Raw genomic sequence first — 12,781 nt, 5'->3', positions numbered from 1 at the left:
ACTAGTCCGTCCCAGGCTATATGTACCCTTTGTGTCTCCTGTCCCTCTTCTTCATACAGTCTGTCTACCAGCTTGAATAAAGGACTCCCAGTTTTCTTACTGCCCTCCCTGTCTCTATGACTTTGCTCCCATCATCCTCCATGCTTGCAATGGACTCTTCCCATCTGCCACGTCTCTCTTTGGAGGTCAGGTGCCATCCAGCTCAGGGGCCAGGCACCTCAGCATACTAGTGGTAGATAAGCTATAACATGGGGAGTCGGTAAGACTGGGCTTCCAATCTTTACTCTGGCCCTTCCCAGCTATGGATGTGACCATGAACATACTCAGTTTCCTCTTCTGTAAAATAGAGATGATGTTAGCTTAGATACCTACCGCACAGGTTTATTGTGAGTCTCTCCTGTGAGATTCCCAAGCTTTAAGGCACTCTATGTCAGTTTTCATTACTAATGTAGTAGGGGACTGACCCATGAACCCTGTACTTATAAACATGCTATGCATGTGCAGTGTGCAGTGTACAGCTGATAGAATCCCCATATGGACTTGGGAACATGGCTGGGCCTGGTCTGCTACCTCTGGGGTTGTTGATCTGGGGCTCAGTATGCTAACCAGTGAAGTGAACTGCTTCCCATTTTTTCTGGATGGCTGTGCTTGAGTGAGGAAGGTTTGCTGAAAGCCTCCGGGTGTGGAGAGACCTCAGGTCTTCTCCATTAGGGACTGCCATGGGGTCTGATTGCTGTCTCTATGTTTAGTTCTTTCCTGCTTGGAGGTGAAGGAATCCTGGAAATGGCCATTCCTTGGTGAGCTTTGAAAGGTCTTGATGGCTCACTTCCAGATGTCCACGAGCAGGGAGGTACCTGAGCTCCCAGCTCTGCTCTGGACTTCCCCACCTGGGGCCTCCTCATGGCTTCTCACCCTGGGATCTTCCTCTGCTAGGCGGGTCTCCTTTCATCGGTGAGTAGGGCCTCCATTTTTGGAGGGTCCAAGCAGTGAGCCTTCATTTCCTTCCCAGCCACACCCACTTAAGGTCCCTTACATCATCTGCTCCTGGAGAGCAGGGATTGCCTTTCTTTTTGCTTCTATCTGTATCCCCAGTACTGAACACAACAAGCATTTAATAAATGTTTAATTCCTTCCCTTCCCCTTCCTCCTAGCATTACCTTGGCCACACACTGAAACCCCCACATGGACCTGGTCATGTGCTCCCTGCATGTGCTGTTCTGCTTGTGATCTGTGTCCATGCTCCCTTTGGAGGCTGGTTGTGTTGGTGGGAGAGCACACCCCAAGTTTGTAGAGGATGTTTCTTACTATGACATTTTAGGAAATGACTTTCCTTTGAGCTAATTGTTTCTTTTTCTTTCTTTCTTTTTGCAGGGGAGAAGGCAGGGCAATTGGGGTTAAATGTCTGAAGCAGAATTTCAACTTAGGTTCTCCTGACTCCAGGACCAGTGCTCTATTCACTGCACCACCTAGCCACCCCTGAGCTAATTGTTTCTTATGGCTTTTAAGGCAGCTAGGTGGTATAGTAGATTAAAAGCTGGACCCAGGAAGACCTGAGTTCAAATCTGGCCTGGGATATTTACTTGCTGTGTGACCTCTATTTGCCTCTGTTCCCTCCTCTATAAAATGGGCATAATAATAGCATGTACCTCAAAGGGTTGTCGTGAGGAATAAATGCCAGAATGTTGATAAAGGTCTTATGTCGGCGTAATGTCTGGCACATAATGGATGCTTTTCTCTACACATGTTCTTCTTCATCATTGTTATCCTGCCTCAGACTTCACTAGATGTGTTACCCTAGTCAGGTCATTTAATCTCTCAAAGCTTCAGTTTCCTCATCTGCAAAATGGAAATAATAGGACCTCCATCACAGAATTGTGAGGAACAACTGAAAATGCTCAATAAACCCTAGTTACTATTATACTATTCCGGCTGACCCCACTGGTGGGGGCTCAGCATCTGGAGTTTAAGGAGTACCTTGACCCTTTGGTGACCAGGAGACCTAACCTGAATTACAATTTGGGATGAGAGTTCAGTGTGGCAACAACATTGTTCTCAAGTTCTGAGGGGTCAGTGTTATGTCTGGGGGATGTCATACTGACACTCCAGTTTCAGAACAGCATTTGAATTATTAGGGAATTTTCTGAAATGCAGAGAGGGATTTGTCGTCTCTTAGTTTGTGGAAGAGAAATAGCTGCTAGTGTCTTAATTCTGGCCACCTGACCATGTCCTTCCAGGTGTTCAGTGGGGTTGACATTTTTTTACAATCTACAGGGATATGGGGCGCAGTTTTTAACTTTTCCTTCCTTACATAATTTGCTTTGAAAAGGGGGCCATAGCCAGTCTCCTGATCCTTATCTGGCCGATGGCCCCCCATGGCCCAGGAGGATACAGTTGAGGCTCCCTCACTTAAATCCAGTTCACTTGCATGTCATGGCATCACCTTCCTGGTGTTATGGTCCTCTTTGAGAACGAAGGACAAACCATCACAATCTGCTTTGATAAGGTCCAGGCTCCTGAAGCATAATCTTCCCATAACATACATGCCCCACTCTGTTTCTGCCAACAAATCCACTTGGCTTGGCCATTTGTTCAATGTTTGTCAATATACTGTTGTCTGAGCTATTGGCCTTTAGCTCACTCTCCCTTGCATGACAATTATCTGTGTTTGTGTCTCATCCAGCCTCCCAGAGTGTAAATTCCCTGAGGCCAGGGAACATGTTCTGTGTATATTTGGTGATGGGGAGGCAGGGCTGGCTCTCCAGAGAGAGAGATAAACAGAAATAAAGATGACTGTTGTTATTGAATCATATCCAAGTCTTTGTGACCCCATTTGGGGTCTTCTTGGCAGAGACACTGGAGCAGTTGGCCATTTCCTTCTCCGGCTCATTTTACAGATGAGGAAACTGAGGCAAAGAGGGTGAAGTGACTTGCCCAGGGTCACACAGCCAGGAGGTGTCTGAGGCTGGATTGAAACTGGAGTCTTCCTGACTCCAGGCCTAGAGCTCTGTGCACTCTGATGCCACCTAGCTGCCTTCAGAAATATATTCATTTGCATAATGATCCTGAGCTCCTGGGATGGTGAGTGTGTATGGAATAGAAAAGAGTGTGGAGCTCAGGGTAGGGCCTGGGGCCCGCCCCCCCCCCCCCAAACACCTAACCATAGTTAGGGGCTCCTCACTCTTCCTCTCTCCCTCCTTTTCTCTGGCCTGTAGTTGGCAAAATCTGTAGAGACCCTTCAATGAATTGAATGCACCCCCTTATAGGGGGTGACGGGAATGGGCAAGTCTTAGTGAACTGGTGAATGGGAACACTCTCCAGAAGCTCCCTGGTTGTTCATAAACGGAGATAAAATCACCACAGGTGCGTTCTGGGAATCAGTAACAGTAGCCTCAGATGTACTAAAAACAAACATGGCAGGTGGGTAGGGGTAGGAGGCTCCCTGGGGATCTGTAGCTTATTGATAAGGGCAAGGGCTCCTTAGAACTGGCAAACTTATGATTCAGTGTGCCTAGGGCCATCCCTGGTCATCTGTAAGCATGTGCTGAAAATGTCAGGAGAGTATCCCACGGATCTAAACCCTTAAGTGAAGCAAGATCCCTAAGTAATCTGGCCATCTCAGATGTGCCACTGGGCTCTCTAGTGATCACCAAGGCATCTCAGCTCCACCAGCAGGACTGGTCACTTTAGGGTTGGATAGGATTTATGGTGCTTCAGATGAGAGGATTTCCAAAGGTCCAACCCATCATCTGGTCCAAACCGCTCACTTTCCAGATGGAACAAATGAGACAGGTCAGAGAAGAGCTAGTCCCTGGACAGGCACTGGCAAGTTCCCCCATTGACTACATAAAAACAGAGCCCCCTGAAACAGAAAGCAGGAAAACACCTGTTTATTCAAAAAATCCCAAAGATACAATGACTCTGGCTTCACTCAGGCAGAGAGCAGAGAGAAGGAGATGTGAGAAGACAGAGTATCCTCTCCCACAGAGCTGTTTCTCCTCCACCCTCTGGCAATCCCAGAACACAGAAGGTTAAAAGCAGTTGTGGGCACGGGGAGAGACTGAATGTCCTGGGTTTTGCTCTATCCCCCCTCCAAGTCCCCCCACCCTGCCCCTTGCCCTTTTCCCATTATGGCTTATAATCAGATGTCTAGGGGGCAAGAGCAGCCCAGGCAGATGGGGCAATACCACACCTGGGTTCTTAAAGGAGAAACAAGGGGGAAGGACCAGAATTTGGGTGGGAGACAAAAATGGTAGAGACACCCCCAGGTCTCTTCTGGAGGCTGTGGGGAGCTCTGGATTAGAGAAAGGCAAGGAAGGCCCTGTTGTAAGTAGGGAGTGAGACCTCGACAAAAGGCAGGGGGGAGGGGTCAGGGGGCCCTTAGAAAAAGGAGCCCTGCCATGAGGCATTTGGGGAGTCCAACTCCTTCCTGTCCCTGCCCTGTTAAGGGTCTGGTTTCACCATCAAGGTGCAGTTGGAGCTGAGGGCAGAAGTGCAGGCATTTGGGGGGGAAGGATTGGGGACAGACTGGGGAGGAGAGCCCCCCCACCTTGCCCTGGGGGCTGGGGGAGGGTTTTTTAGCCCTTTAGTGTTGGGGTATAGGCACCCCCAAATCATGGCTATGTACAAGGGGGAGGATGAGTTGTGCATTGGGAATGGGGGGAATCCCCCCAAACACCATAAAGGCTCCCTGGGGGAGAGGAAAGGGGGGATACCTTCAGAATGGTCTTGCCCCATCCCCTTCTGTCCTCCTCCAGGCTTCACTCTGCCTACCCCTCATCCCCAAGGACAACCCCAAGTCGAAGATGGGATTGTCTGAGGTCAAGGCAGTCAGAGGGGTAAGAGGTCATGGTAGTGAGGACAGAGGGGCAGTGATTTCAAGAATAAGGGGCCTATTCCCAAAGTCCTCCATGGATGAAGTCTTTGAGGAGAGGCCCAGTGACATCACTGGCAGTGGGCAGGAACCCCTGACTAGGAATGGTAAGTGGGCAGCGGCCCATGAATGGGGAGAATTACGAAGGACGCTCCAAGAGGAAGCAACTCCTGCAGGCAGAGATAAACCGCCTCCACCTGCCACCACTGTGGGCCAGGCCAGGAAGCAGTGACATCTGTTATGAAGCGGGGAGAGGTCCTGGAGGATGTGGCAGCCATGACATCTTTGGGGGCTGCCCTGGAAGGAGGCGACAACATCATCGAGGCAGCTGTCTAGACACCATTCATGGAAAGCCTCTTTCAGAGGAGGCAGTCACATCATCATTGGAGACCCACTGGAAGGAAACAGTGACGTCATACCCCAGAGGGAAGCCAGGACAACACTGGCAAAGGATGTCTATGAAAACTGGGGGGCCTGCAGTGCAGAAAGGAATGATGTGATTGTTTCCTCTGGGACACCTCTGGGACCCAGAGCCTCAAGGCAAACTCCAGGGCTCAGGGAAGAGGAGTCCTTCAGGCTACAGGAATATGAAGGGACATCAGCTGGGGAGAACACTTGGAACAGCAGAGGGAGGCAGGGTCACCCGGTGCTGGCGAGGTGAGAATGCTCCTGCACTCTGCCCTGGTCAGAGGACACCCGGAACACTGGACTCAGTTTAAGAAGGACATTGATCAACTGGAGAGCGTCCAGAGGAGGCATCCAGGATGGGGAAGGAGTTGGAGTCCACAGACTCCAGGGACCATCAGTCCAAGGAATGGGGAGTGTTTAGCTTGGAGACTTTGGGGGAGGGGTATGAGAGCTGTCTTCAAGTATTTCAAGGGCAGTCAAGTGGAGAATAAATTTGATCTATTTGTCCACAGAGGCCAGAACTAGGAGTGAATGGGGGAAACTTGTGGAGGCAGATTTAGGCTTGATATCAGGAAGAATTGACAAGAACTGCCCCCCAATGGAATGGGCTGCCACAAGAGTGGCCAGGTCATCCTCCCTCGAGGTCTTCAAGCAGGTGCTGTAAGACCACTCTGGAAATGAAGCTGAGGTAAGGGCTAGACAAGATGTTGCTGTTGGGGTAGACACCAGCTGCCATTCTTCCCTGGCTCCTTTGTGGGAGTGGAGTTCCCCTAAGGTCAAGGGAGGAAGTAGTCCTGGAGAGGATGGGACTGGTGCTAGGAAGGAGGAAATTTCACTGAGCAGTAAAGGGGGAAAGGCCAGAGGAAAGGCTGGGAGGCCACAGGGCTAGGCTCATGGCCAACATCTCCATCTTATGAGAGCTGGAGTTCATGATCTCTCAGAGCATGATACCACCCAACATGGTGGGGGTGGGGGTGGGGGAGCTTCAGGGCCAATATCCCAGAAAGAGTCAGGGGCTTGGAGCATGTCTCCAAGGAGAGGTGTGAGACCTCTGGAAAATGACATCATAGGAAAAGGAAAGGGTCAAACCTCAGCAGGGATGTGTCTGGGATGCAGAGGTGCCCAAGGAAGGCTGGCATCCCAGCCTGTGTCTGGGACCATCTCCAGCTGACCCCCAGCCCTCCTAGACATTCCCAGAAGGGTGGGAACCATTGGGGAGAAAGTCCCAGAAGAGATGGAGCCTGCAGAGGATGATGTCATGTCAATGAGTGCTGTCTCTGTAGATGAAGTCATGAGAAGGGCTGATGTCTGTAGGAATGACCTCATAGTAAGGGATGGAACCTCCGGTCATAAAAGTTGTCATAAAAACGAGTAGACCCTTTGGAGGTAGTGCCGCAGGAAGGAGTGGAGATTTGGAGACGACGTCATAGGAAAAGGGGCATCTGCTGGGGAGGATGTGAAGGAAGAGGGGGTGCCTCTGGAGAAGGTGGTGTAGCAGCAGATTCAAGCCTCTAGCACCTCAGGACACATGGGAATCTCTGAGGGTGATGTCACTGGAAGGGGAGCCCCTGGGGACAATGTCACAGGAAGGGGAGCTCCTGGGGACATGTCACAGGAAGGGGAGCCCCTGGGGACATGTTACAGGAAGGGGCACCCCTGGGGATATCACAGGAAGGGGAGCCTCTGGAGACATGTCACATGAAGGGGAGCCCCTGGGGATGTCACAGGAAGGGGAGTCCTGGGGGTGATGTCACAGGAAGGAGAGCCCCTGTGGAAAATGTCACAGGAAGGGGCGCCCCTGGAGATATCACAGGAAGGGGAGCCCCTGGAGACATGTCACATTAAGGGGAGCCCCTGGGGATATCACAGGAAGGGGCGCCCCTGGGGACATGTTACAGGAAGGGGCACCCCTGGAGATATCACAGGAAGGGGAGCCCCTGGGGATGTCACAGGAAGGGGAGTCCTGGGAGCGATGTCATAGGAAGGGGAGCCCCTGGGGACATGTCACAGGAAGAGGGAACATTCAGAGGTGATATCATAGGAAGGGGAGGAGCCTCTGGAGATGATGTCACAGGAAGGCATGAAGACTTTGGCAGTGACGTCATAAGAAGTAGATCCACTAGGGATGTTGTCCTTGCAAAGGACCAGAGCTTCCAGAGATGCTGTCACCAGAAGGAAGAATCTCTGGAGATCAGGTTGTAGAAAAGGAGCGAACGGTTGGAGGTGATGTCATTGGAAGGACCAGAGCCTGTGGAGATCATGTCCCAGAAGGGAAGGGGCAGGGGCGGAGCCTCAGAAATGATGCACCTGAGGCCCCCCCATCAGCCGGCGGGCTGGCCAGAGCCTTGAGTGGCTGGGTGCCTCCGGGAGGGCAGGCTTGAGCCCTCAGACTGTCACCTCATTCTTGCTGGCTGTACGCAGGTGCTGTGGGTGGTGGTGACCAGGGATGAACTGGAGGGTCTCCAGGCCTCCCTGATGCTGGAAGGGCGGGCGTCGGGCCAGCGTACCCCCACTGCCCCCTGCCTCGGGCCCCAAGGCCCCCCAGGCTGCGGGAGACAGGCCGTGGCGCAGGTGGTGGGCGTGGTGGGCGTGGTGGGCGTGAAGGGGAGGGGGCAGGCCGTGCAGGGGAGTCGGGGGGCCCGGCCCCAGGAGCAGGTTGGTGTGGGAGGCCGCCAGTCCCCCTCGGGGCGGGTCCGGGGGTGGCGCGGGGCTCCGGGGCGGGGACAGGAGCCGCTCCTGGCTCTGGAGAGCCTCGGGAGAGGACAGCAAAAGGCGCTCTTGGGAGACCAGGCGGGCCCGGGGCAGGGTGAACTCATAATGGGAGCCCCGGCCGCTGTCCGACAACAGATGCTCCTGAGACATGACCCGCCGGGGGTTGGGCATTGGGGCCTGCTCCTCAGGGCTGCCCCAGTCTTCGCCAGCCCCGCCGTAGCCGCCGCCGCCGGTGCCGGGCCGGCGCATGGCATGAAGGGGCAGGGTCCCGCGGGGCAGCTCGGCCAGGTGCCTTCTCTTCATGTATGCCTCGTCCAGGTCCTTCTCGGCTAGGCACACAGATAGCACAAGGGCTCTTATCTTCCCACCTCGCCCCCGCCACCGCCCTCCAGGCTCCTGAGCTAGACCCAAACGGAGCGGACCTCCACATTAGGCAGTCCTAGGGGAGCCAGGCGAGTAGGGGGGCGGCATGCCCAAGGCCATCTCCCACCTTGGAGATCATCCACCCCGACCCCCAACTTTATAGAAAGGAAAGTGGTCCTGCCCTGTGCCACCCAGCCAAGGAGGTAGTAATCACTGCCTGAGGTCCTACCTGGCAGGTGCCCCCACCCTACCCACTTGATCCTGTGGCCAGCCTCCCCCCCCCCCCCCCCCCCCCTGCGCGTACCCATTACCCCGGCCTCACCAAGTCTCTTGAGGGAAGAGTAGCGGCTGAGTTCTGACTTGACTGCGGCCTCATAGGACGGAGGCAGGTGGGACAGGTTGTGGAAGGATCGGGAGCAGGAAAGGGTAGAGTAGTGGAGGGCTGGGCTGGGGGGCGGCTGGGCCCGCCAGTCTGGGATGAAAAGGGGAAGACAGCAGGAGGAGGAAGGTTGGAGGCAGCACCCTGGCAAGGAGCCTCCCCCTCAGCTCCCTGGCTCCCTCTCCCTTCCCCTCCCCCTGCTCCCCCCAAGGCACCCATCCATACCAAGCGTGGCAGCATGGTGTTTGGGGCTGTTGATGTTGAGATGGATGTAATTATGATGCAGGGTATCTGTGACCAGGGAGAAAGATAAGCATTCCCTGTGAATAATCACTCTCACCCCCTCTTTGGAGAACTCCCCAAGGGCCCCCCTTATCCCACCTCGGGCTCAGGGCCCCTCGAAGCCAACCCCCTAGGAAGGCAGAGCATCAGGAACAGCTGCCCCATTTTACCAAGGAGAAAGCCGAGGCTCACCTAGGCCTTGGGGTCAGGGCTTCAGAGGCCCAGCGCCCCCCAGGCTCCTGCACTGGTATTAGGTGTGGGGCAAGGAGGAATGGGTCTGAGGGAAACAGAGAAGCAACAGAGGGGGAGGAGAGGAGAAAGGGAGGCAGAAGACAGAGTGCAGGCTGGGATGAGGGGCGGAAGGAAGGAAGGGGAAGAGCCCCAGGAATGGAGTGAGGAGGTGGGGAGGGAGGATCAGCATGGAAGCACGGAGGGAGGAGGGATGCTGGAAGGGGATGGAGAGAAAAGGCAGAGAAGGCAAGGACTGAGGGATTGTGGGAAGACCAGGACTGTTGGGGGAGGCAACAGAGGATGGAGAGCAGGACCCCTGAGGATGCCCTCCCCACCCCCACAGTCCCCAGGCTCACCGTGGTTGGAAGCTTTGACAGGATTATAGAGGTTTTTTGGGGGCCGGGGAGGAATACTGTCAGGTCCTCCCAGGCCTGGGGTCAAAGAACTGCTCCGTGCCCGGTCAGGACGGGTGGTTGGTCCTGCCTGGTGCCTCAGGATATCCACCAGGGCCCTGGATGCAGGGGATGGAGAGGAGTCAAGGGCCCTAGGGCCCCAAGGACTCCCTTAGGCCTTCCTCTCCTCTGCCCTCCCATTGCTGAGGCCTCTCTCCTCTTCCCCACCATGACCTTGGCTTTTCTCCCCAGCCTGGCTCCAGCACTTGGCCCACATGGGTGGGTCACAGGGCCTTCCTCACTTTGTACCATCCTGGATACACCAGGCTTCTCTCTTTTGCATCTCATCTCCTAGGTTTTATCTGAGGTCCCAGGGTGGATCAGTGGCTAGAGCTAGGACAGAGTTTCTGGATGAAGCCAGAAAGCCATCCTAAGGGTCATAGTCTGTCCAGCTGCCTGGCGTCCAGGGCCCCAGAAGCCCATGTGTGCTCACCCAGCCTCGAGGCTCCACACCTGAGTACACTTGGTTCACGGAGTACCCCAGGCTGAAGAAAACCTGGCTTCACTGTACCCACCACCACAGATCCCCAGGGCCTGGGACCATTCCCATCTCCTGGCCAGTGTGTTACCCTAGGGGTTCCTGCCTGGGCTAAAAGCTGTGGGGCCCACAAATCTCTGCACCCCCTCCCCCCAGCTCTCCTGAATGCTGCCCCCCATCCAGCCCCCCCTTCCCTGGCCCCCCGCCAGCCCCAGTCCCTGCTGGGATACCTGGGAACGTTGATCTCCCGGTGAGCCCTGGGGGCCCGGGATGCTTTGCTGAAGGCCACCTTAGCACCTACACCCACGGCCAGGGCGAAGCTGATGACACCACACACTACGTAGGCTGTGCTGCCTCCTGGCCCCTCGCCACCCCGGCCTCCAGCACCTCCAGCTCCGGCCCCTGCCCGGTTCCCATCTAGCCAGCCCGACTGACCAGGCCCGGGCCCCCCGCCATTCCCGCCAGCCCCGGGCCCGCCAGCATCAGAGGGCTGGGGTGTGTAGGCCCAGACTGGGGTGTCGTAGTTGGAGCAGGACGCCTGGGCCAGGCGCATGTGGCGGTGCTCACAGCAGAAGCGATAGTAACACGTGCCACAGCAGAAGCGGAAGGAGCCAGTGCTGCAGTTGAAGGTGGCATCGTACTGGCCCATGACATCGTAGTAGCCGTGGCACAGTTCTGCAGGCAGGGGGGCCCGAGCTGCCTGCCCTCCACTGCCTCCCCCTGAGGTCCCGTTGGTCAGCCCACCGCCGCTGCCACCGCTGCTGCCGCCGCCATTGCCGCTCCCTGTCACGGCCCCCGTCAGCCGGCGCAGGTGGGCCAACAGGGCTGGGAGGGGGCCTGTGGCTGCCAAGCTGGTGCTGTTGGGCAGGTGGGCCAAGGCCAGGGGTGGTCCCAGAGCAGAGGCCAAGAAGAGGGGGCACAGGAACAGGGCAGGAGGCATAGCTGCAGCAAGGCTTGGCACTAGGGAGACAAGAGAGAGATGAGGCATAGATGGGGGAGGGACAGAGAGAAGAGAGGGAAAGCTGAGAGACAGATGGAGAGGGGCCATGGGCAGAGGAGAAAAGACTGAAAAGCTGCTAGGTGGGCTTCCCAGAGAGGGCCAGGCACAGAGAAGGAAATGGAGGGATGGGAACCCTTGGGGAAGAGGAGAGAGCTGGCTGGGAGCATCCAAACAGGGTTCAAAGAAGGACCGGGGAGAGCAATGCATGTCTGGCCAGATGGCAGCTAGACAAGGAGTGGGGAATGGAAGACAGAGATGGGGACATGGGCAGGACATAAAGAGACCAAGGAAGATATGGGGGGAGGAAGGACAAAGGCTTAGTCTCCTCTCTCACCTGCCCCACAAGGAAGACCTCAAGCTCTCCCCAGAGAATGAGACAGAGATGAATACACATTGTATGAGAGATAGCAGAGACAATAAGGGAGAAAGCAACGACAGGTTTAGAAAAATAGAAACAAAGGCAAAGGCAGTCTAAGATGCTTAGAAACTGAGAGATGGCTGGGACAGTTGGAGAGACACTCAGAGAGAGATGGGAAGGGCACATTCAGAGAACAAGAGACAGGGACAGTGAGAGGGCCACTCATTGGGAGGAAGGAAGAACGGCTTTCAGAGTGGGAGCCCAAAGGGACCCTGCCCCAGAGCACGTACTGAGCCAAAACACTAGGAGCTGGGGCCGCCCCCTGGACAGTGGACTCAGGGCTTTCTTCCCAGTCTAACTCCACCTGTTTCCATGGTAGCCGCCCACCAAGGTACCAACCCCACTTCTCTGGAGATACACAACATACGCTGCCACATGACAGAGACACAACCTAGTGGCCCATAGATACACACTTTCCCCCAGCAACACAGTCACAGCCCCAGTGGCCGTACAACCTCTCCTCCATGACTGGGGACCTGCGGCCTCCCCTCCACACAGACATCCGACATCATGGCACAGGGCCCCCCAGCTGCAGGCTAGACACAACTTGTGGACGCAGCATTTCCCACTGAAACACACACACACACACACACACACAACCTCACATGCAGTGACAGATACAACTGCATCATACACAGGTGCACAATTCATTCCCACAGGCACGAACCCAGCCCCCAGCCACTGAAGATACAGACATGCCCAAATACCAAGTGTGGGTGCATACAACCAGGAACACCTAGGCACAGGTCCAGGCACCATGGACAGATCCTGAGGCACCCAGACTCAGACCTCTGCCCTTTCTCAGAAACTGGATTGTGACACACACACACACACCTACAAAATCCCCCCTTCCTCCCTCCAAAGGGCACTCTGTCTAGCAAACAAAATCTCTCCCTTCTCCTCCCCCTTAGCTTTTTTTAGTTGGGGGGAGAAGCTATAGAGAGTGGTAGAGAGACATCTTCTCTTGCCCCCCCCACCCCATTACTAGCTTGACACAGGGGGGCCAGGCACATCCCCACCCGGAACCCTCCCTGCCCACTGAGTGACCCAGACAAAAAATGGGATGGAGATGGGAGAAGGTGTAGAGACAAAGAAGGCAAGACCCAGAGACAGAGGTGTCGGGAGACACAGACTTAGAAACAGGGAGAAAAACAGACGGGGATGGAGAGAAAGGAGAAGGCAATGGAG

General features: G+C 55.3%; 1 protein-coding gene across 1 annotated transcript in view; it reads right to left on the bottom strand.

The window, feature by feature from the left end:
• Window positions 1-3,888: 3,888 nt before the first annotated feature.
• SHISA7 (shisa family member 7) overlaps window positions 3,889-12,781 on the bottom strand; it is a 10,472-nt gene continuing 1,579 nt past the window's right edge. Inside the window, exons 2-6 of the mRNA XM_069097271.1 lie at window positions 10,406-11,135; window positions 9,602-9,756; window positions 8,958-9,023; window positions 8,676-8,825; window positions 3,889-8,319 (exon numbers count right to left, since the gene is read on the bottom strand). Coding sequence (XP_068953372.1) covers window positions 7,664-8,319; window positions 8,676-8,825; window positions 8,958-9,023; window positions 9,602-9,756; window positions 10,406-11,115 — 1,737 coding nt within the window. The 5' untranslated portion in view covers window positions 11,116-11,135 and the 3' untranslated portion in view covers window positions 3,889-7,663. The remainder of the gene's footprint in view (window positions 8,320-8,675; window positions 8,826-8,957; window positions 9,024-9,601; window positions 9,757-10,405; window positions 11,136-12,781) is intronic.

This window comes from Petaurus breviceps, unplaced genomic scaffold (assembly GCF_028583685.1).
Source record: "Petaurus breviceps papuanus isolate PSGF00001 unplaced genomic scaffold, PetGlider_PUasm1.0 355, whole genome shotgun sequence".
Lineage (NCBI taxonomy): Eukaryota > Metazoa > Chordata > Mammalia > Diprotodontia > Petauridae > Petaurus > Petaurus breviceps.
The sequence above is the reverse complement of the archived record's forward strand: the minus strand, read 5'-3'. Positions and strand labels throughout refer to the sequence as shown.